Genomic DNA, 22,267 nt, shown 5'->3' on the forward strand with positions numbered 1-22,267 from the left:
CCAGCGACTGAACTGACCGACGTGACTGCTTTCCTTCTCCGCCAAAATTTCCCCGACCCTCTCCATCTTCACAAACACCCCCCCACCTTCAATTTAGCAATTCCCTCATTCCCTCCTCTTCACCAGCCTATCTCCAGCGCAAGATGATATTTTAAGCTTGATCAAAAACTGCCACCATCCCAACCGCCTTGAACATGCCAAAAGTCATCAGCTACACTCCTCCCTGGCTTTCGCGCCCTTCGCCCGGTGCCTCCATCTTCGCCAGCTCCAGCGCAAAGGCCCCCGAATATCCCAAGGGCCCCAAGGATATCCCCTACTCAGGACCTACGCGCATTCAGGCCAAGCGCGGGAATGAGTTGTTCACAGTAGTCGACAACCAAATCCGCTGGTCCATCCTCACGAGACTGAAAGACGATTGGCAACAAACCGCAAGATCGAATGGTGCCACGGAGAAGCAGCAGCCTGAGAATCGCACTGTGCACTACAGGGTATGACGGACCGTGCAGTGCAACATGACTTGGTGTGGAGCTATAGCTGATGACGTCCAGGTTTTAGTGGTGCCGGTTTTCCAGACCATTCGTCAACTGATTCCCTCGCCAAATGGCGCATTCTTGGCCATCATCGCTGATCACACCGTCTTCATCGCCGTGCTCCCCGATCCATCTCACCTGTCCGGAACAGATAGCTCTCCCATCCGGGTGAAATCGTACCAACTAGGCCCGACGACGCACGTTATCCCCGAATCGCCGGTGGTGTCGGCGCTATGGCATCCTTTGGGCGTCCACAGCAATCTCGGAGGTTGTTTTGTGACGGTCACTGCCGACGCCGCGGTTCGGGTGTGGGAGCTGGATCGCAACAACCACTGGTCATTTGACCGTCCAACATTGGCCGTGGACCTGAGGAAGCTGGTGGACGGGAGCTCATCCGACCAGGACTTTGCGCCTTCGGGATTTGGGAAGAACAAGGGCTTCTCAGCTGATTTTATCGACATGGAGGTGGCATCCGCTTCATTCGGGGGCAGTGGAAATGAAAAGGAGGACGCCTGGGCACCCATGACTCTGTGGGTTGCAATGCGACCCGGCGACCTCTACGCTTTGTGTCCGCTGTTGCCCTCCAAGTGGCGCGCGCCGTCGACGACAGTCCCCTCGCTAACTGCGGCTATTGTCCCGAAGCTGGCTGCTCTGGAAGAAGACCAGGCGGACTCTCAGGATGAATTGACTGCCTGCCGGCAACAGTACGACTGGTTAGCTGAGATCGACAACCAGGAGCCTTTGCACACGGAGTTTGATTCGGAGACGGGCTCTGGCTCGGAGGTCCTTACTCGTCCAGCAAACCCAAGCGCCATCCCGAGATTGCAGGGTCCGTTCCGGTTCGATACCAGCGATGAGATCGATGACTTGGACCTTTGCGATATCCTTGTCATGAGTGCCAAAGTCGACCTCGACGCCCTCATGATGGGCGAGGAGGAGCTCGCACTGGAAGAGAGCGGTGACGACCGGCTGTCTGCTACCGTCATCTGTCTTTCGACCGGAAGTGGCAGGATCCATATCTGTCTCGAGCTTGAGGGCATTGAAGGACAGTGGCTTCCCAAGCCCAAGAATAACGTGTTTAGCGATCCTGTCTCCGAACCATCGGATCTGCTCCTCGTGGAGTCCTTGGACACAATGAAGGGGGAACGTACATCGGCCAACAATTGGCCCACTTTTACGAAGGACGCCTACTCTCGGTACAGCTTTTTTGTTACAAACACCAACAACGTGACATTTTTCTCTCTCACTTCCTGGGTTCAGAGGCTCGAGGCGGAACTGCAATCGGAGGACACCACTGGCAGCGCATTCCGCTTGCAGATCCTCTGTGAGGGCGCTGCAGCCTTGAGAGAACGAATTCTTGAGGTGGAAGGAAACGCCGGCACAAAGAATCTGACCGGCCACCTGCCGGCTGCTTTGGTGTATTATGATTATGACCTCGGTTACTTACTGTTGACTTCCCACTCATCTACTCCTCATGCCGCCATCTTGGATGCTCCCGAGGTGCCTCTTCCCTCGATTGCTGATTTGCGACTGTTCGACTCGGAGGATCAAGCGCCTGGCTCACCCGTCTTGCCCCCTCGTCGGCCCCCGTACCAGGTTCCGGCCATTTTCTATGCGGAGCCTCCGTTGGAGTTCTTCGTCGACAAGCATGTCCCCCATCGCCAACGTCAAGCTCTGAAAGAACAGGTGCGGCTGTCTCCGGCGACCCTGGACCTGGTTGCCGCTGCGCACCGGATCTTGTCTGCCCACACCAACGCTCTTGAGCGAGCGGCATCGGACCTCTTCCGTCGTTGCGAGCGGTTGCAGGGCGAGATGCGGGATCAACTGAAGCAACTGGCCGATGTGGCGGACCGTGTCAAGGGGGTTTCCAGTGAGATCGCGGAGGACAGCACGCGGATTGAGGGTTCGCGGAGCGGGGAGGCGTTGGATAAGAGGCTGCAGACTGCCAAGGACAAGCACACACAGCTGGTGCAGCGGTACGAGGGGTTGCGGAGTAAACTCCTCAAGTCCGGTGGACGGCCGCTGAGCGACAAGGAGAAGTCGTGGGTTGCCGAAGTGGAGACGGTGTCGGCATCGGTTGGAGATTCCAGGCAGGAGGACCAGCAGGACGGGGTCTTGACGCAACGACTAGAAGCTGTAAGTTGTGTCTTACATTGGGCAAAACCACGAGACTAACCTCGCAACAGGTCAAGGAGATTGCAGGCGATCTACTCACGGAGGTGAAGACTCTTGCGGCCAAGTCGCCCATCAGCGCGGACCCAGGGAGCCCGGCATCGTCGCCGGGGGCGCATCCCCGGGTTCCCCAGCGATTGCAGCGGGCGAAGATTGCCGACGCCATGCAGATGGTGGAGCGCGAGTCTGCTATCATCGAGAATATCACATCGCGTCTGGAACGACTCAACACGGCGTTATGAGCAGTGGGTGGAATGGAATCACTTGTGATACAGTAATAGTATAGGATTAAGACATGATGCCGTTGAGCCCCCACCTCCGTAGCACTTCCAGCCTGTAACCGGATCTAGATCACTTGCCCTTTTTCGCTTTCTCCTTGTCCCCATCCACCACCCTCCTCGTACTCTTGGGCCCTCGAACCTTTCTCCTCGTCCTTTCCCCCGCCTTCCCCTTCCCTACCCCCAACCCAGACCTACCACCGCCACCACTCCCAGCAACAATCCCACTCAAAAGAGAAACAGGATCACAAACCCTCGACAAATCACACCTCGTAGTCATCACCTCCTTCTCCGCATCCCCACCTTCGTCCCCTTCACATTCCAACCTCAAATCCACCATTTCAAACTCAAAATCCACATCAAAATAACTCCCCTCCAACCACCCAATTAACCCCATCACTCTCTCCCTCTTCTCCTCCATCCCGATACACATCCCACATACCCCGTTGTTGTCCTTTGCGTTGAGGAACACCATCTCCCGACGGGTGCATTTTCCTCGCAAGCGGAGACGACACGCGGAGAAGTATTTTGTGGTGAGGCAGCCGCAGCGAGGGTGGGTGGTTGTTAGGGTTTGGCACATTTTGGTTTGGATCTTTTGTTTTTTGGGGGTTGGGTTGATTTTTTGGTGGTGGGGTCTAGATGGGTTGGTGTTAGTGGGAGTAGGAGTGGTGGTAATGGTTGAGAGGGGTTATGTAGCTACTAGAGGTTGGAAATAGAACTGGGGAATATATGTATGTGTATGTGTATAGAATGTGATTTTGTTAGATGGGAAGGTGGAAAGGTGGAAAGGTGGAGGTGGAGGTGGAGGTAGTTAATAGTAAGAAGGTGGGGGATATAAATGAGTGGATGAAAGTATATTATGTTATGAGTGGTTGAATGTGGTACAGAAGTATAGTGGTAAGCTGACAAGGAAAATTCAGTTGCGAAGAATGAAGAAGTGTTATTTAAACTGCAGTGTGGCTTTCTTTGAGAGAAATGGATTGGTTTAACTTGCCTCTGCTTCGTTGTGATGGAGATGATATTTCTTTGTTGTAAAGTAGGGTTCAGTGTTCACGTGAGCTGCGAGGAATGAGTACTTAGTTACTACTAGGTGTGAGGAGAATCACATTGGATCACACGCAGGATGGACAGATACTAGCGTGGGAGAGAGGAAGGATCAGATAAATTGTAAAGACAGGATGTGAGAGATGAGAGATGGCTCTCGTGTATTATCAAGGAGGGATGTTCCTTCCTCCTGCTACATCGGGGCCTACCACATTACGGTATTCTGTTTTTCATTCATTGACAATAAAACAGAATCGCATTCTAGTATCTTTCAGTTTGCTTAACCCAACCCCAAGTCAACCAAAGAAAAATGCTAAAGCCCTTCCCATCCATGACCCATTCCTACCCATATGACCTGTGATCATGCCTCATCGTTCAATATCGCCATCTAGTATGCACCAGCCTCCCTCTCAAATCTTTCAGCCACTTGGTCCCCATCCTCGACTCTCTCCCTGATCAACTCGCAGAATTCCTTGACAGTGGCCTCCTGCGTCGGCATATACATGCGCTCTCTCCCATGGATCAACTTTCGCATTTCTCCAAGGAAGACCGACCTCCACCAGGAAAGCGATGCCATGCACGCGTCCCCGACAAGCTCGTCTTTCATGATTGCTTCCACTCGGTCAACAGCATCGTTGTATTTTGGCAATTTTCCCAGCTCCACATACTTCAGAGCCATATTTTCCCGATATACGAATACCCCATAATCGTGTCCGAACGGGGTCAAGTGGACCATGTTTTTGGGGATCTTCCTGGGCGGGACACAGTGCTGAATCGCTCGCACGGACTCCATGTGCTGCTTGTATATCTCACCACCTGCTGAGCACAAATGATCGAAGCGCTCAGCGTACTTCTGCTCGAATCGCGGCCTGTAGAGTTCCCGTGCTTGCAGAACTGCGATCGCCTCGTGCAGGCACTTCATCATTTCATCCTGTATTCCAGCTGGCATGATGGGTTTGAGGTTCTCGGGGATAACGAGGGCTCTCTCATCTACGCCGTAGTCAGCGAAGAGGGCTCTGTTTTGCCTGGTCAAAGGCATTGTTGCAAGGGTCGACATTGATCGTTGGTTATGGAGAGATACTAGAAACAAACAGATGGTCAATGAAGGTGATGATGAGTGTGTCCAAGCAGGTGCATACTGACCCGTATATTTATAAGTCTAGGTTCTGATGAAATTTCATGAAAGTTACGATATTGATATCACTCAAACTTTGGGCGACATGCTTCCCCAACCTGACTTTGCCGCAATATTGAGAAGAACGGCGATTCACACTTGATAGAAGTCCCATTATCAACGGGGAAATCCTAAAGTAAAATGGAATCTCCCTCCTTTTTTATCCAGAGCCGATGATATATCAGTCGGAATGTCGGAGATACGAACCCACGGCTGTATATTCTGTGTTTTTGATCCGACGGAAGATTCCAGGTAAAGGCCGAACGAGTTCCTATTCTTTTAGGGCTCGTCTGGTATTTGGGCTAAGCACATTCTCTACTGACGTATTGCAGCGGAGAGGGGGGGGGGGAAGCACCCCAATATAATCGCACGAGAAGGTCGTCAAGTCCTGAGACCACCTCGTCAGGATGGCTACTGAAGTGGGGGCAGTTTCCGAGAAACTTCCAACTCGAGTGCTGACGATTTTGTTCCACGGAGTTGAGCTTGTTATCGAGGTGATATTTCAGAATATTGCCGAGTGTATTCAGAAGTGAGTAGACTGACCGGAGAAGGATTCCGGGATGAAGAGTTTCGGACCTGAACTACACTTCCTCCAGTCGATCATCCCAAGTAAGCCAATTCTTATTCGGGAGATGAGGGCAGTCAACCCAATTTGTATTTGTGCCCGAGGCTGCTACCACAAGAGGAAATGGAGGGGGAAAGAAAAGTGGCTGGCTGAAATACAGCTTCTCAAGCATGTAGGGCTTGTAGGTACCGAGCTGAATGCAGAGATCCCATCGATCACCGGCAGATACAACCTCAAGACGGAAAGCCAGATCGGGCGTCATTGAAGTTTCGATCGGGTCCAGAAGTAAGCACGGACTGTCTACACCCTGACTGCAGGGAGGGGGGAGCTCGTACTGATCACTCGCATAGAATCATCAAGGAGGGTAATAGCACTACCTCCTACTTATATCCCAAACAAGTAAGCCCTTTTATTCCTCTGCCTGAGATGGAATAGATCCAGGAAATTAATGGAAGTTAGGAAACTGAACGATTCTGTGATTGAGAAGTTGGAGGCTTTAGATGGAATCAACGTCGTTATAGAGCTATAGCTGGGGGATTCCCCTCCATAGATAGCTGCAGTTGATCTGTTTTCTTTCTCCTATTTCAATAAGGATTGGTGGATCCCGCTGTAGGTAGCCGAGGGCGTATTCTGTCTACCACTTGGTGAATCTGAGATGTGCACATCTTGCCCTAGAGAGACGAATCCGATGAGCTGTCAGTGGGGCGGATCTGGAAGCGGGATCTGGAACAGAGCCCGAGCACCGGAAATGGTTTCCATTGACGCGTTGTGCTCGTCTAAAGAAGAAGGCGAAGGAAGTCTCGTAGTGTAGGTAGATGGTTAGAGCCTGGAGTATTCCCTAGTATCTAGTATCGAGCCCCCACGCAATCCAGTCTGAACGTTTTCGTGTTCAGGGATAATATTTCACTGTCTTCAGTCAAGCCACGCATGGAAGTTCCCATGGATTTCGGCTGGTCGTGGATCAAATTGAGGAACCCGCCTTCCTCCTCATTCAAGCCCTAATCCTGATCTAGGGACAACAGGTAACCTAGATCATATACTCCAGGCATATTCGTAACACTCATATTGTATCTTTAAATCTAGTGTGGTCGGGTGGTATCTAGTAAGTAGACTTCAGCGCGCATTTCGTTGGGTTGTATCGACAAAGGCTAGTGCATACAGGTCGCAGTCCTCACAGGCCTGGAACACGCTACCTACTGTGTTAGAACCTACGTCAGTGTATTGAAACCTGAATGAGAGCATGAGAATGCAATTCCTCATGTAGCAAAGGTATGTAGCTATTCCTTCCAACTAGATACACTTATAACAAATAGGTGGTTCTGAAATTCTACTGGACACTACATCCACCGCGTCAGTACGTACTAATCACCAAACCAATGGGCACATACCGTTCGATCAGATGAACGCCAGAGGCAGTCTCAACGATGCTGCTGACCTGGCCAGGCTGCAGTGCAAATGCCGCATCCTCAAACTCCTTTTGCATCTCACCCCGTCCAAAAAAGCCCCTAAACATTGGTTAGCCCCGGTGAAACAAGATATCCGCGAATTTGGCTGTGGAACATACAAATCTCCTCGTTTCCTAGCACTGCTGCAGTCAGATTCTGACATAGCAATATCCCCCAAGCTCGCTTCCCCCGCATTGATTCGCTCCTCGTGGCCCCGGAGAATCTCAATGGCCTCCTCTTTCGACCGGGTGATCTCCGCTTCCCTCCAGCTGCTAGGCCGTCTGCTATCCCGGTGCTTGACGAGAAGGTGGCTGCAGCGAATTTTGCCGTCATTCTGACCATTTCCATCGGGGCGTCCGGCCGGGCCACTGTGGTAGTTCGCCATATAGTGCTTGAGCTTCTCGGTGTCGGTGTCTGCCGGCGGCTCCCAACGAGACTCCTTCGTCATGGGGTTGAAGTAATAAGGGAGGTTCTTGGAGTTGGAGTGGCGAACCTCCCACCCTGCCGGAAGACCTGTCTCTACCTAACGCATCATGGTCAGCACCAATTGCGAGCTTGGTAAACAATAGCTTCTTGGACGGCGGTGGCGGGGTGGGCTTACCATTTTGCTGAGGGGGATGTCTGTCTATCTATGATATGTATAGTTGTCTATAGCTTCTGGGGGGAAGACCGGGGTCAACGAGCGAACGGGGGGGGTCACTTAGAAGGGTATATAAAGCTGCAGGAATGGGAGTGGTTTTGTGCTGCAGCTGCTGCGGGACAAACTGCGGGGGAGAAGAGGCCCGCCCGCAAACCACGCAAAGCCCACAAACAGGACAAACACCTCCGGGCGGTGAGGACTTAGTGGTGGACTAACCGTCGTTAGCCTCGAACCTCCCAGCCCGCCTCGACGCTTCTTCCGACTTCCATCTCAGCCATCTCTCGCTCATCTCCAATAACTTCGAACGTCCTTCTTTTTTACCTGCTTTTAAGCGGAACAAGCTCGAATAAATACTGAACACTCGCTGTATACGCTGCACGCAAATCTCGTTGTCTTCAGTACGAGTCAATAACACAACACCTGAAAATGTCTGCAAGCCCGTCCCCGTCCGCCGGTGGCGATAGCAAGCCCAGTGATCAGATCCATTTCCGCTTCTGTCGCGAATGGTAGGTTTCCCTCGATAGACATCCGACTGAACATGTGCTAACAATCGGTAGCTCCAACTTGCTTTATCCGAAAGAAGACCGCATCAACAACCGGTTGATGTTCACCTGCCGAACCTGCCACGTCGGCGAGCCCGCGACCTCCTACTGCGTCTACCAAAACAAGCTGAACACCCAAGTCGGAGACACAGCTGGTGTGACTCAGGATGTGGGATCTGATCCTACGGTTTGTCTCCCGGGTTTCTGTACTCATTGTGGGGAGGAGATCACCTGCTTCGTCTGTGACTCGTCATCCGAGGACTCCTTGTCCGAAGAGGACTATGACGGGTTCTCGTTGGCATAAGACCCAGCAGGTCTCGTGTCATGGATACATTCTAAGATGTCTTGAAATTTCCGTGGCTAATACACACTCTCATTAGCTTCCACGATCCAACAAGCTCTGCCCGAGCTGCGGCGAAGCCGAAGCAGTCTTCTTCCAGTCCCAACAGCGATCCGCCGAAACGGGAATGGTGAGCCTCGTTGCCTGTCTTCGCAGCGTACATGAGGGTGTTGGCTGACTTTTGATCCCCAGAAACTTTACTACGTCTGCTGCGCGTGCGGCAATGTCTTCGTCTGATTCTCGATTTTTATCATATATTTGTCATGTACCTGATACCCAATCTTGGCTCTTTGCAGCAGCATCTTTGTGGAGTTCTGGCGATGTTTGAATAGGAAAGGGGTGTTTGAAAAGAGAAAGAAACTTCTATTGCTACAAACTAGATAGGGAAAAGAACAATTCGCTTCCAAAAGGTATATCCTACACATGCATGGGGGCCAACGACAGAATCTTGGACCACTGTCTTCCTCGTAGTTCCGTAGCCACGACACCTAGATTGGAGTCAGTCAAGTGCGCCATCTCCAAACTGTGTCCGGGTGTGGACTGACCGTTCATTCTCGTTCCGATAGGGTCTCCGGACTTGTTGACCAGGACACAGGCGTTGTCGTCGAACTTGACAATCGACCCATCCGGCCTTTGCATCTCCTTTCTCGCGCGGACGACAACGGCGTGGCGGATATCTCCTCGACGGACCTTGTTCGCGATACCGACGTTGTTGGTGCTGTCGGGACCGAAGTTTCGTTGCTTCTGGACGACGACCACAATACGGTCACCTATTGGCCCACGATGACCGACATCAGTAAATAGTCCGCTTTCATATTGAATAGGAAGGGATGAATTGCGTACCCACGGTGGCCGGGCGCTGCTTCTTCAGGACATTCACGCACTCGACAACGGCGGCGCCGGAGTTGTCGATGCAGTTGAGCATCGTCTGGTCAAGACCGTCAGCCTGAAAATTCTCCCCCATCGACGGTTTCAACGTAATCGCCAACGTACCTTTAACTGAATCATCTTGGACCGGATGCCCTGACGGAGGGGAGGCGTAGAGGGAGGGGTGGATGTCGAGGAGGTGATCGGGTCACCCGAAAGAAAAGCAGCCCAGCAGCAGTCGCGGGCCGGCAGGTTTCGCCGACGACCGACCCCGGACGGGGCCCTGCAGCCTTCTTCACATCGCATGGGCAACGCCGGGTGTGTCTGTGTGTGCCTGTGTGTGTGCCTGTGTGTGTCTGGTCTTTTCCTTTCATGCGCGCTAGCTTTCACTGCCTCTCCTTCGTTTCCTTTGTTCGCCATGATAGTCACCTCACTTCGTATTCACGTCGTTCCCTAATTTTTCTACCCATCCCCTCCTTTTCCCCCAAATTGGCGCCCTTGTCTTAGATCTCCTTTGGCCCCCTCTCCCGACCTTCCGCTGCTTCTTCCCCTTGACGCTTGATCGCATCATTCCACCCAACAATCCACCCTCCACACTCCACACAGCCTCAAAATTTCTTGCATGGGATCCCTTGGTCTTGGACTTCAACATGCCGGTCTCCAAGGCAAAATCCAGTCCGTCCGTCAAACGTCGTGATCGGCTTACGCTTGCGAAACTGGCCAGCTATGACGATGTCGCAACGGATGCGCTGGTTGACCGCGTATGTTTGCAAGTCCCCATTGGCAGTCATTCAGCTGGCCACTGACTTTACTCTGCTCACAGGCGTATTTCTGGACCAACACCCGCAAGAACCGCACCAAGTACAACCCCGCCCGCGGCATCAAGGACGATGAAGTTGCCAGCATTCTCCTCCACGATGTCATTGTCGGCAAAGATGCGGCCAGAGCGGAGACGAAGCTGCTGAATATGCCTGGCCTGAAGAAATACTTGGCCAAGCTTCCCACCGACCGGGAGAAGGACTGGTTCCGTCGACACCTCCGCAAGTACATCCAGATGTATCTGCCCGACTCGCCCTTCGAGGTGACTACGACCAATCGCTACATGGTGACCGAACACGAGGCTGCCATCTGCGCCCGCAAATTCATCAAACAAGGCCAGGAGATCAAGTACCTCAGCGGGACGCTGGTGCCCATGACGCGGGAAGAGGAGCAGGATCTAGATTTGAAGAGAAAGGATTTCAGCATTGTCATGTCGAGTCGGAGAAAAACGCCATCTTTTTTCCTTGGGCCCGCTCGATTCGCCAACCACGACTGCAATGCCAACGGGCGGCTCGTGACGCGCGGCATGGAAGGTATGCAGGTCGTGGCCATCCGAAATATCCATATTGGGGAGGAAATTACGGTCTCTTATGGAGACGATTATTTTGGCATTGACAATTGCGAGTGCCTTTGTTTGACATGCGAGCGGGCAGTCCGCAATGGGTGGGCGCCTCAGCTCGATTCCGACGAGGAGAGTCCGGCCTCAACGCCAGCCTTGACCGACGAGGCCGCCCTCTCCCCCCAAAAACGCAAATATGCCCCGGACTCGGACTCGGAAAGCTCCCCGGCATCAACCCCTCGCAAGCGTACCAAGTTCACCCGTCAGAACTCCAAGTTGAGGTCCGAGGTCGTATTTTCCGACATCACACCCTCGATTGAGTCCGTAACGGAGCAGCCGGCCGCCGCCGAGTTTTGCCCCCCAGCCTTATCCGTGCCACATGCCACCGTTGCTGAAACCGTCAACGACCACGTCATCGACAATAAGAGCGACATTAATGCCGACTCTACTGTCCAGAGTACCACCGCCACAGATCCCGAATCGCCCGGCTCGCTCGAGGCCGATGATTCACACCGCTCGTCGACATCGACAGCCGCAACGTCCGTCTGTGACAATACGGTGCAGATCAAGGTTGAGGAAGCCCCCGAGGCGTCTGTCCGAGCATCTACCCTGGCTGTGGAGGGACACCTGGATCTCTCAGTCACCGGTCCGGCAGAAAGAGAAAGACGCATCTTAGGTGCTGACAACGATGCATTGTCGGATCTGTCGGACTCGCTGGAGCTCGACGAGAAGCTGGGAACCGTTGTGAAAAAATCCAGAAAGTCCCGGAGCAAGGAAGTGGTCCCCTCGGTCGAGGTCGAGCCACCCCGTGCTCGGGTCCCTGGTGATTACACCAAGACTTCCAGACTGCTTGCCCAGGCCTACGACCGCTGGGTAGATTGCCGAACTTGTACCGTTTGGTTCGTTCAACAAGACTCCTACCTGACCCGAAGAGAGTGTCCCCGATGCGAACGGCACTCCAAGTTGTACGGTTTCCAATGGCCCAAAACCGACCGAGAAGGCCCCATGGACGATGAAGAGCGCGTAATGGATCACCGAATGGTGCATCGGTTTCTCTACCCGGAGGAGGAGGCACTCGTCTCGCGCAAGGACCGCGGTGTCAGTTTTGGAATCACCCCCACCCCGGAGCTGTCCGAACCTCGCGCTGAGACTGAGGAAACTGATGCGGGCGAGGACCGACGCAACACGCGCGCCAGTCGGCGGCGAACCCGGTCTCTTCGGATGACTATGTAATGATTGATATGCTTAATCTTGGGACATTTGGAACCTGGAGTTTGGCGGTCATTTGGAGTTCGGTTTCGGAGTACCAGACGTTCGAATACTATGAACCGCAGCGTTCGACAAGTTGGGCGATTTTGACAGACTTTACCATGAAAGATCTTGCATCTTGTTTGTCTTCTATGGCTCCGGCCCTTTTTTTTTTTTTTTTTTTTTTTTTTGCACATTTCTCGGACATTTGGTTACCTTGTATAGAATATTGGTCTTCTCTCCCCCCCTGGCCCTCGGTCTTCTTCTGTACTTACGCGACTTGTTCCGCCGCCCCGGGCCTTGGGAATGGATTTGGTTCATGTCTGCTGACAGACATCTTGGAGAATCCTGTCGTCCTTCGTCCTCCCCCGCAGTTTGTTGGTCCTGCACCTCCGCATCTCCGCATCTCCGCCGTGCCTGCGTCGTGAAGGAGAAACATATTGCACCAATGACAGCCGCTCGCTCGACCCCCGTCAGGTGCTTGTGCAGGTATTCAAGCTTCGCCGAGATTGAGTCTTCATGAACCTCGGGCTGCATCATGCCGACGCGGATTGCACAATCGAATCCATCATGCTTTATAAGACCGAGCTCGTCTCTAGGCAGCCCTCCCCCAGCCCAGGTCATCGGGGTAAAATCGACATTTGCAGCTATGGACTTCTCACGCGTCCTCCTGGCCTTGTGCTTTCTTCTGACTGTATCCATTTCTAGCGCCTACGATAGCCCCCTCGTCACCCTTGACTATGGAACATTCCAAGGTGCCTACGACGCGACATACAACCTCTCCTACTTTCGCAAAATCCCCTTCGCAGCACCTGCAACCGGCGAGAACCGCTTTCGAGCCCCCCAACCCCCGCTAAAAATCACCAATGGCACCTATGACACCGACCAATCCTTCGACATGTGCCCTCAACGGACTGTCAACGGCTCCGAGGACTGCCTGTACCTAGGCCTCTACTCCCGGCCCTGGGACACCACCTCCTCTACCACCACCAACCGCCCCGTCCTCGTCGTCTTCTACGGCGGTGGTTTCATCGAAGGCAGCGCTCTCTTCGGCATGCCCCCCAACTCATACCCCGTCCTCAACGCCAGCACTCTCAACGATTACGTCGTCGTCTACCCCAACTACCGCGTCAACGCCTTCGGCTTCCTACCCGGCCAAGCCATCAAAGACTCGTCCACCTCCGACCTGAACCCGGGCCTCCTTGACCAGCAATACGCCCTGAAATGGGTACAATCCCACATCCACAAATTCGGTGGCAATCCCAACAACGTCACCATCTGGGGTCAATCCGCTGGCGGCGGATCCGTCGTCGCCCAAGTCCTCGCCAACGGCCGCGGCTCTAACCCCAAACTCTTCTCCAAAGCCCTCGCCAGCTCGCCCTTCTGGCCCAAAACATACGCCTACAACGCCCCGCAAGCTGAAGCAATCTACACCCAGCTCGTCGATCTCACCGGCTGCGCCAACGCATCGGACACGCTCACCTGTCTGAAAACCGTCGACGTCCAATCCATCCGTGACGCAAGCCTCATCATCGACGACAGCCACACCTACACCACGAGCTCCTACACCTGGGCCCCCGTCATTGACGATGTCTTCCTCATCGAGCCCCTCACCACCGCCATCGACTCCGACTCCCTCGACACAGACCTCATCTGGGGCATGTACAACGCCCACGAAGGCCAGAACTTCATCCCTTCCGGCCTCGACTCCACCTCCTCCGATGGGTTCAACTCCTCCCTTGCCAGCTTCCACGATTGGCTAACAGGGTTCGTGCCCGGCCTCTCCTCAACGGATATCGATCTCATCGAATCAACCTACTACCCCGTCTCCGGGAGCGCCGAAACCCTCACATACAACACCACTTATGTCCGCGCCGGCCTCGTATTCCGAGATCTTGTCCTCGCCTGTCCAGCCTACTGGGTTGCCTCGGCAGCCAACAAACGGGGCTATGTAGGCGAATACATCATTCCTCCGGCCACACATGGGAGTGATACTGTCTGGGTTAGTCCCGTCTCCTTTTTTCTTCTCCTTCATTTACCAACTCATGGATTCTTCGATGTCATCCCTTTTGACATCCGGGCCCTTTGTACTGTGTTTGGCATACCCCCACAACTCATATACCATATATTATTTACTAACAAATAAATTACATCAACAGTGGGACACCGTGAACTCAGACCAGGAAACCGATCCCCTCATCTACAAAGGCTACGCGGGAGCATTCGGGAGTTTCTTCCAAACGGGTGACCCGAACGCACACAAATTAACGAATGCGTCCGAGCCCGGCGTCCCCGAACTACAGGACACCGGGGCCGAGTTTGTGATTGCGACTGATGGGTTCGAGAATGTCGATCTGACACAGTTGAAGAAGAGATGTGCGTTTTGGAAATCGGTTGGGAAGGATATTCCGATTTGATTGTATCTAACTATCTATCTGTCCGTCTGTCTATCTATCTAGGTAAGGATGAATGAGGATGAAGGGGAATGGGTGATATGTGGGTGAAGTGAGGTGATACTATACAATTATAATACAAAGTACATCCGTATGTCCTGATTCTCGAGTCATGCGCGTTTAGGTATTATTCTCCTTTGTCGCCGTTTCCGAACGCCGGTTCGTCAAAGGCCAGTTAGACTGGCCGGGGGGTAGTACAGGTAATTGTTTGCTTTTTGCTTGGTTTCTTTTAAATCAAGGCCTGTCCGCGGAACATGCCCTCGCGCACTTCCTTCACCACGTCCTTGCGGTCTTTCTTGCCGACAAGCACCACGGCACGGCCGCGCTTGCCCATCCGACCGAGACGGCCCAGTCGGTGGATGAAGTCAATTGTGTTGTGCGGGACATGGTAGAGGATGACCGTCTTGACGGCCAGGGTGTCAATACCACGAGATGCGATATCGGTCGTCACCAGAACCTTGGTGTTGGGCAGTGCGCGCTCCACGCCCGCCCTAGGCTGCTCGGGGAAGATGAAGGGGATGGCATTTTCCTGTCGACGCTTGTTCTTGGCTAACATGATTTCCTCCGCCGTGGGAGGGATGGGTGACTCGGTGAATTCCTCAAGCAACTCTTCTTGCTTGCGGGTGCTGGAGTCGCGGGAGAGCGATTGGGCATCGATGCCTTTCGAGCGCAGGAACTGGGCCACCTCGTCGGCTTCTTCGCGCTCGTTGACGAACACCAAAATCTTCTTGACCTTTGGCCCAGCGTGAGCCAAGAAGGGGTGCGAAGGTTCCGAGTCACCCGCTTTGCCGATGGACCAGATCACGTCGGCGCAGGCCAAGTTGCGGTTGCCACGGTAGGGGTCTCGTTGAATGTCCACCACACCCAACTGGACGCGTCGGGGGATAGCATGCAGGTTCGGCGTTGTCAGTCGCCTAATGTCGGGATAGCGCTTTCGGAGGAGGTTGTCGAGACTGCGAGGGATAGTAGCGGAGCAGAGGATGAGCTTGCGGAGGGATGGGGCCGTCTTGTCGATGATTTCGGTCGTGGTGGGCAAAAAGGACCGATCCATGAGCGAATCGGCTTCATCGAGGACCAGATAGCTGACGCGACTCAGCACGTATGGCTCCGTCTTCGCGATCGACGCGAGCAGGTGGGGCGTGGCGACGAGGATATCAATCCCGCTCGGGTGGAAGAGTGTACTCTTGATGCGACGGGGTGTCAGATTGGAGGAGATCATTCCTGACCGGTATTTGACCGTGTGCGAGAATGCCTTGACCTTGGCGCTGACCTGGGCAACCAACTCAGATGTCGGGACGAGGATGACCACCCGGGGTCGACCCGCATTCGTCAGCGGGGCTTCCTCCGGTTCGATCTCGAAAGCCCGGTTCTTTAGCCTTTCCTCCCGCTCCCTGGCCTTTTCTTCCGTTTCCCTTTTCTCAATTTCCTTGTCCTCTACTTCCAGGCGCTTCAAGGAGTCGATCAATGGAATCATGTAGGCCAGCGTTTTCCCCGAGCCGGTCTCGGCAGCCAGAAGAAATTGTTCATAATTCGGAACGCCGTCCTCAACGTCTCTGGAGGTTCTTCTCTGTGTTGAATCTTGTAAGAGTTGCGGGATAGCCAGACGTTGGATCGGAGTCGGTACGACGTCCGCGAGACCGGGGAGAGCCTGGGAAAAGATCGAGTGGCGCACGACTGGCAGTAGAGGGAACTGGTCGAAACTTGAGATTTCCGCGATCTTCGACTTAATGGCGGTTCTGCGGCCGTAGGATACAGGTGCCAATGTCGTCTGCATCTTGAGTGCCTTGTAGAGAGGACTTTCATTGTTCTGCTTGCTGCTGTCTTCTGAGTCGCCAGAGCGCTTCAACGCCGCCTGAGACCGTGACCGTGGCCGTGGCGCATCAAGGCGTGCTTCGGTCTGATTCATACCCGCGAAAGGACCCCCACGTTCCCTTTTCGAGCGGCCCTGCTTCACCGATGATTTGGCAACATTGGAGGACAGAGTCATTCGGGCAGCCTGGCGGCGCTGTCGGAGGGTGCCCATGGAGCGGACGGCCTGCCATCCGGACAGCGGCGAGGAAACCGTAGCGTGGCTCTGACAGAGCAGACATACTTGAGGCCGAAGCGGCAGCGAAAGTCTGCCTAGCCGATTCATGGTGCCGATAAGGAAGGGGGGGAAGGAAAGGAGGAGGATGAGGAGGAGGGCCAAGGTCTCTCAAGAAGTCAAGAACTTCTTGTCGCCTCCCGGAGCTCATTCTTTTCGATCGGCGGGCGGAAAGAATCAGCAGTTGATCCCGTGCCAGGCCCAGAACGGAAGGCGCTCGGGCCTCCGGGGCGATCCTGCGCTAAGGCTGGATGAGGGCTAGCGCGATCGGGGCAGCCCGCCAGGCGACCAGGTGTCGAGGCCATCAGGCCAAGCTGAGGGCGCGCTGAGGCCTTGTTCCGGCCCAGGGATTCAGGCTGGCGGACCGTTGTTGCTATGGAGACTCCCGCCGCCAAAATGTCAACAGCTGCCAGCGGCGGGCGTCCATCCAGCGATCCCAGCATCGGCCGGTTTGCGAACGGCTTCGACTACTTATTAGTCAACAAAGGCTGTCCGGTCTGTTTCTCCCTCTTCCAATCCCCTTCCCGACTTCTCGTTCTTCCCCCCTTCTCCTCGTTGGTTCGGTGGTGGATGGTGTGTTGGGTTCTCTTCCAATTCCGTCATTGTCCTTGTCATTGTTGCACATCTCCTCGCGATCTCGATTTCGATCACTACCTACCTACCACTTCCTTCGTTTGATCTATCGGCTCCGTCCGGCAGGCTGAAAAATAAAGAATCTCGGACCTGACGAATCGGCTATCATTTGCATGATCTCCCTTTTGTGACGCGTCTTATCCCCCCCGTTACGATTCCCATGAGCTGCTTAACGTCCAAGTGAAATTCAAGCGACTCATTTCTTGTCCTCATTCTGTCATTCAACGCTTGTGATTTGTTCCGATCTCTTTTGCTTATCGACTTCATTTCATTACGTCCGACTCGGATCCTTGCCCCCATTCGACTCGACCAGGTATGCGCGCATTCTTGTTCAGCAAGGGATGGCCATGTTTGCATAGGCCTTGCATTGCTGAATTATGACGAAAGAACCATTGCTGATTCAGCTTGTCTAGCTGTGTTTTTTTTCTCAGGCACTGGTGTCGACTTGATCCTTTCCGCTTTGATTCTGCGATTCTTGCTGAGCATTATTCCAGCAAGATGGGCAGCAGTACCGGCCAACGGCCACTGTCGGAGGTGAGCCCAATGGCCCAACGGCGGAACTCTCCGAGCTGGAGCCAGAGTACTAAAGTAGGTGGCTCCACGTGTTGTTAATCTTCCGACGCCGGACCTGACCATATTCCCCCAGACGACGAAGACCCACGAATCATCGTCACCGCATGAGATGCCATCATCGCCGCGTCTCTTCTGGAAGGGCCGTGAGTCGGGTTCTCCTTTCCCAAGAAGCTCAGAGAACCAGACCCCCTACGACCCCGAAGCCTCATTTTCTCCTTCCAAGCGCCCCTCCCTTGAAAACCTCAAGCGCGCTTCGAGGGTCAAAAACAACAACATGTTCCGCGGTTACAACCAGGAGTACGACCCCGCAAATGTATATGTTCCACAGAGACCCTTGGCCACCAGTCGCTCGCCGCAGAAGCAGGGATTGAGTGCGCCCCCAGCCCGACAGTCTGACATCCAAGACGGCAGCCAAATCGGGCCCAGACCCCCATCCCCGAGCAAGGACCAGGTCCCCCCAGCGAAGTCATCCCTGTCTCGAGCGAGCCGCTTTGGTGCTAGAGATGCATTCGACCCCGAGAGCGAAATCTGGTCCGATATCGATGGGAGTCGGCATGCCAAGAGCGTGACCTTCGACGCCGCGCCGCCACAGGTGAACGAGTACGAAATGACTACGCCTGACCCGTCCTCCATCGCCTCCGGGTCCCGTGAAGGAAGCTATGATTCGGAGGAAGACGAAGGCGACATCAGTTTTGACCGTGAATCCTCCCTCGATCGGGACGACAGCTTTGATGCCTCCTTAGAGGACCTCGAGAAGACCCCAGTGGTTTTGCCGGAAGAATGGCGCTACATGAGCCCCGCCAGTGCCAACGACGATCTAGTGAAAGAGGACGAAGATCCTTTCAGGGAGGACGACGAAAGCCACAGCCCCGACCCGCGACCGTCCTCCCACCAAGGCCCGCCTGTCCAGCATTCCCGTGTCGAGTCGCTAGATTCAAATGGCGAGCGCCGCCCTCTCCCCCCTCTTCCCCCTACAAACCGTCCATCGTTTGCCCAGCACGGTTCGTCCCCGGGGAAGTTGGCTGCAGCTTTCGAGCTGGGAAGCGGTGGTCAACGAGTTCTGCCATCCCCTCCTGGCCCAGCCACGTACAGCAAGTCCGACATTACTGACCGTGCTCGTGCGTCCATGTCATTGGAGGACAGGCTGCGTCTGATGATGATCCAAGAAAACGAAAGAAAAATCAAGGATAAAGACGATGCGGATCCGCAAATACCCAAGCCGGACGACGAGCACGAAGAAGAGGAGGAGGACTGCGAAACCCAGGACAATGATTCAACCCCGGGAGAGGCCACAGAAAGCTCAGATGACGAGACGACCGAGGTATTCTCACCTCCACGGATTTCCAGGGATTCCATTCTCCGAGACCTCCGGAAGAGCGAGAGTTTCCTCGACGACTCTTTCGAGGACGTGTCTCAGATTGAATCGAGCCCTCACCATTACATGCATTATGACCCTGACGTCCCAATCCCATCCCTTGAGGATGATGATGACGAGTACCACGATGAAGATGATGATGACCAGAGCAGCGTGGTGATCAAGCCAGAAGAGCACGATGACGATCTTTATGACATACCGGATTATTATGAAACGATAAAATCACAGAGCTCCTCCTCGAAAAGCCTGAAAGACCATCTGGCCGGTGAAGATGAGTCCCACCAACCAAGCCTACCTCTAGACGAAGATATGGCGCCGCAGAGCGGGTCGCAGGAGTCGGAAGATAGGCAGCCAACACCCGTGCCCGAGGTGCGAGAGGAAGCTCCTGTCAAAGCGTCGAAAAAAGAACCAGAACCAGAACCCCAGGAGAACGAACTGTCTGCTCCAAAGATGGCAGCTATGAGGGAAGCACTGCAGCGACCAGCGACGCCAGAGAACCATGACCAACTATCAGAGCCCTCAACTCCCGAGTCCGTCATTCGACATCCTGTTGATGAAGAGGTCAGCGAAGATGAAGTTTCTGCAGACGAGGATGTACCGGATCCCATTGCCACCGTCAAGGCTCCCGGAACAGGTTTGAAAACCCGTCCATCACTGACGCCTGCCGATCTGGAACAAATGGCTGCCACCCGTCGCAAGGTCAGCGGGCAACTGCCTCCATCCATGCCACACCTAACCAAGCAGAATTCAAATGACTCGCAGGGCTCGCAAGCCTCGGAGGGCTCTGCCCCTGACGAACCTACCCCAGCCCAGCCCGCAAAGGAACCTACCCACAGGCAACCGAGTCTCATGAAATTGGATATTCCATTCAGCATCCAGGAAGAAGAGAGCCTTGGATTCGGATTGGACAAGGAGTTTGATCGAGTCATTGAGTCCCAAAAGGTGGCGTTTGAGCAATCCCTAACCCAACTCCGAAACACTCCGTCCATCACCTCCCCCCCGGAGCCCCCACACCATGGACCAGGAGCCTATCTTTTGAATTCGGGAAAGTCGACTAACAAGCACATCCATAAACAGAGAGGCTATCTCATGCGACATAACACGAAAGTCATCATCGCAAGCAGCCGCAACGAGGACGAAACTGCCCCAACCGCAGGGACACGCCCACCGCAGCCCGACCCGCACCAACGCCGCGCAAGCCTAGTCAACAGACATGGACGACGGTGCCTTGGAATGGCCAAACTCGCCGTGCGAGTATGAGGACTTCCAGCGGTATGGTCCGCAAGAAGCCCGTGACGGGGCCTGTGCCGCCGCTTCCAGGCCAGCAGAGCAGCGTTCAGGAGCCCCCAGCGACCATTGAGGAATCCGAGCCTGCGTTGAACGGTGCCCTAGAAGAGGGCGAGGAGCGTGGCCGCCTCTTCGTCAAGGTAGTTGGAATGAAATATCTCGACCTGCCTTTGCCTCGTGGTAAGTGCATCATCGATCTACTGGCTCATGCCAGATAATTACTACCAAGTCCATCGAAAATTACTGACTGAACATCGTCTCAGGCGAGAGATCATACTTTGCCCTAACATTGGACAACGGTCTTCACTGCGTTACCACTGCTTGGCTGGAATTGGGAAAGACCGCCCCCATCGGCCAGGAATTTGAGCTCATCGTCCAGAATGACCTTGAATTCCAACTGACTCTTCAAATGAAGGTGGATGAGGAAAAGTTCCGCACACAGGAGCCTGCCCCTCCGGTATCCTCCACGAAACAGAAAGCCTCGACCTTTAGTAAAATGTTTGCTTCTCCCCGCAAACGCAAGGAGCTCGATATGAAGCAGCAACTTGTGTCGCAGCAAAACAAGGCTCGAGACGTCAACGCACCTGTGTGGGAGCGGCTCCGAACCCTCATCGCTCGCGATGGAAGCTTTGCCCGCGCCTATGTTTCCCTCAGCGATCACGAGAAGTATGCCTTTGGTCGGCCCTACACGGTGGATGTGGCATGCTTCAACGAGTGGGCTGTGGAAGAGCAGCCAAGTAGTGTGAAGAGCAAGAAAAGTACCACAAGCACATCATCCCAGCGGCGGCCTCCCTACAAGATCGGCAAGCTGGAGCTCCAGCTCCTGTTCGTGCCGAAACCTAAGGGCGCCAAGGACGATGACATGCCCAAGAGCATGAATGCATGCATTCGGGAGATGCGTGAAGCTGAAAGTGTGTCCGCGCGCAGTTGGGAAGGATTCCTGTCTCAACAAGGTGGTGATTGTCCGGTAAGCATCCATGGGGCTGATAATTTCAAACCGAAACTAATCCCTCTCTCATAGTTCTGGCGTCGTCGCTACTTCAAGCTTCAAGGATCCAAGTTGACTGCGTATCACGAGACCACCCGCCAACCTCGCGCGACCATCAACCTGTCCAAGGCCGTCAAACTGATTGACGATCGATCTTCTCTGGTTCAGAAGGAAACCACAACACGGGGTGGTGGTCGTCGCAAGTCTGCGTTCGCCGAAGAGGAGGAAGGCTACATGTTTGTCGAGGAAGGCTTCCGGATCCGCTTCGGCAACGGCGAAGTGATTGACTTCTACGCCGACAGCGCGGCCGACAAAGATGGCTGGATGAAGGTGCTGGCGGACGCCGTCGGCAAGGGCTCCTCTGGAAGCAGCCAAGTCAAGGCCTGGACCGAGGCGGTTCTCAAGCGGGAACGCAGCATGAAGGTGAAGAGGGAGGCGACCGACCGGCCACTCAATCCAGGCGCGCCTCCGCCGCCGCCGCCTGCCAAAGATACCGCCATTCCGATGACCCCGACGGCGCCGGCGCCGCCTGTGGGTCGTCCTCGACACAAGCACACGCAGTCGCAGCCCGAAGTTCGCGGGGCGGACGCTCGCCGGCAGAAGACGCGCTCCCTGATGTTCTAGATATGACTTTGTATTCCACCATGTCACC

At 54.4% G+C, this 22,267-nt stretch overlaps 10 protein-coding genes across 10 annotated transcripts; 5 read left to right on the top strand and 5 right to left on the bottom strand.

The window, feature by feature from the left end:
- Positions 1-60: 60 nt before the first annotated feature.
- BO94DRAFT_532989 (uncharacterized protein) lies at positions 61-3,014 on the top strand. The gene is made up of 3 exons (XM_025611245.1): positions 61-488; positions 549-2,666; positions 2,717-3,014. The coding sequence occupies exons 1-3, from the start codon at positions 195-197 to the stop codon at positions 2,942-2,944; spliced, it is 2,640 nt and encodes an 879-aa protein (XP_025470024.1). The 5' UTR covers positions 61-194; the 3' UTR covers positions 2,945-3,014.
- BO94DRAFT_364623 (uncharacterized protein) lies at positions 2,880-3,951 on the bottom strand. Its single transcript, XM_025607194.1, has 2 exons — positions 3,681-3,951; positions 2,880-3,615 (listed from the first exon to the last, which is right to left on the bottom strand). Exon 2 carries the CDS (start codon positions 3,558-3,560, stop codon positions 3,054-3,056), a length of 507 nt encoding a protein of 168 aa, XP_025470025.1. The 5' UTR covers positions 3,561-3,615; positions 3,681-3,951; the 3' UTR covers positions 2,880-3,053.
- Positions 3,952-4,412: 461 nt separating this feature from the next.
- Positions 4,413-5,124, bottom strand: BO94DRAFT_616177 (uncharacterized protein; the record flags this gene model as incomplete). Its single annotated transcript, XM_025616799.1, has 1 exon — positions 4,413-5,124. The coding sequence occupies exon 1, from the start codon at positions 5,079-5,081 to the stop codon at positions 4,413-4,415; it is 669 nt and encodes a 222-aa protein (XP_025470026.1). The 5' UTR covers positions 5,082-5,124.
- Positions 5,125-6,990: 1,866 nt separating this feature from the next.
- pin1 (peptidylprolyl isomerase ESS1) lies at positions 6,991-7,949 on the bottom strand. Its single transcript, XM_025609808.1, has 4 exons — positions 7,810-7,949; positions 7,328-7,731; positions 7,152-7,268; positions 6,991-7,100 (listed from the first exon to the last, which is right to left on the bottom strand). Exons 1-4 carry the CDS (start codon positions 7,810-7,812, stop codon positions 7,091-7,093), a joined length of 534 nt encoding a protein of 177 aa, XP_025470027.1. The 5' UTR covers positions 7,813-7,949; the 3' UTR covers positions 6,991-7,090.
- Positions 7,950-8,271: 322 nt separating this feature from the next.
- BO94DRAFT_532991 (DNA-directed RNA polymerase II core subunit RPB9) lies at positions 8,272-8,971 on the top strand. The gene is made up of 2 exons (XM_025611246.1): positions 8,272-8,860; positions 8,923-8,971. Exon 1 carries the CDS (start codon positions 8,452-8,454, stop codon positions 8,692-8,694), a length of 243 nt encoding a protein of 80 aa, XP_025470028.1. The 5' UTR covers positions 8,272-8,451; the 3' UTR covers positions 8,695-8,860; positions 8,923-8,971.
- Positions 8,972-8,978: 7 nt separating this feature from the next.
- Positions 8,979-9,991, bottom strand: BO94DRAFT_532992 (mitochondrial 54S ribosomal uL14m domain-containing protein). The gene is made up of 4 exons (XM_025611247.1): positions 9,724-9,991; positions 9,574-9,658; positions 9,276-9,500; positions 8,979-9,218 (listed from the first exon to the last, which is right to left on the bottom strand). The coding sequence occupies exons 1-4, from the start codon at positions 9,901-9,903 to the stop codon at positions 9,148-9,150; spliced, it is 561 nt and encodes a 186-aa protein (XP_025470029.1). The 5' UTR covers positions 9,904-9,991; the 3' UTR covers positions 8,979-9,147.
- Positions 9,930-12,414, top strand: BO94DRAFT_532993 (SET domain-containing protein). The gene is made up of 2 exons (XM_025611248.1): positions 9,930-10,358; positions 10,421-12,414. Exons 1-2 carry the CDS (start codon positions 10,248-10,250, stop codon positions 12,206-12,208), a joined length of 1,899 nt encoding a protein of 632 aa, XP_025470030.1. The 5' UTR covers positions 9,930-10,247; the 3' UTR covers positions 12,209-12,414.
- An 8-nt stretch (positions 12,415-12,422) lies between these two features.
- Positions 12,423-14,769, top strand: BO94DRAFT_532994 (putative carboxylesterase). The gene is made up of 2 exons (XM_025611249.1): positions 12,423-14,225; positions 14,383-14,769. Exons 1-2 carry the CDS (start codon positions 12,873-12,875, stop codon positions 14,638-14,640), a joined length of 1,611 nt encoding a protein of 536 aa, XP_025470031.1. The 5' UTR covers positions 12,423-12,872; the 3' UTR covers positions 14,641-14,769.
- Positions 14,620-16,889, bottom strand: mrh4 (ATP-dependent RNA helicase MRH4). Its single transcript, XM_025609809.1, has one exon. The coding sequence runs from the start codon at positions 16,808-16,810 to the stop codon at positions 14,906-14,908; it is 1,905 nt and encodes a 634-aa protein (XP_025470032.1). The 5' UTR covers positions 16,811-16,889; the 3' UTR covers positions 14,620-14,905.
- A 1,185-nt stretch (positions 16,890-18,074) lies between these two features.
- Positions 18,075-22,239, top strand: bud4 (putative GTP binding protein (Bud4); the record flags this gene model as incomplete). The annotated part of the gene is made up of 4 exons (XM_025616800.1): positions 18,075-20,563; positions 20,611-20,807; positions 20,891-21,594; positions 21,649-22,239. The coding sequence occupies 4 exons, from the start codon at positions 18,075-18,077 to the stop codon at positions 22,237-22,239; spliced, it is 3,981 nt and encodes a 1,326-aa protein (XP_025470033.1).
- Positions 22,240-22,267: the final 28 nt, after the last annotated feature.

This window comes from Aspergillus sclerotioniger (genome assembly GCF_003184525.1).
Source record: "Aspergillus sclerotioniger CBS 115572 chromosome Unknown BO94scaffold_7, whole genome shotgun sequence".
NCBI classification, from domain to species: Eukaryota; Fungi; Ascomycota; class Eurotiomycetes; order Eurotiales; family Aspergillaceae; genus Aspergillus; species Aspergillus sclerotioniger.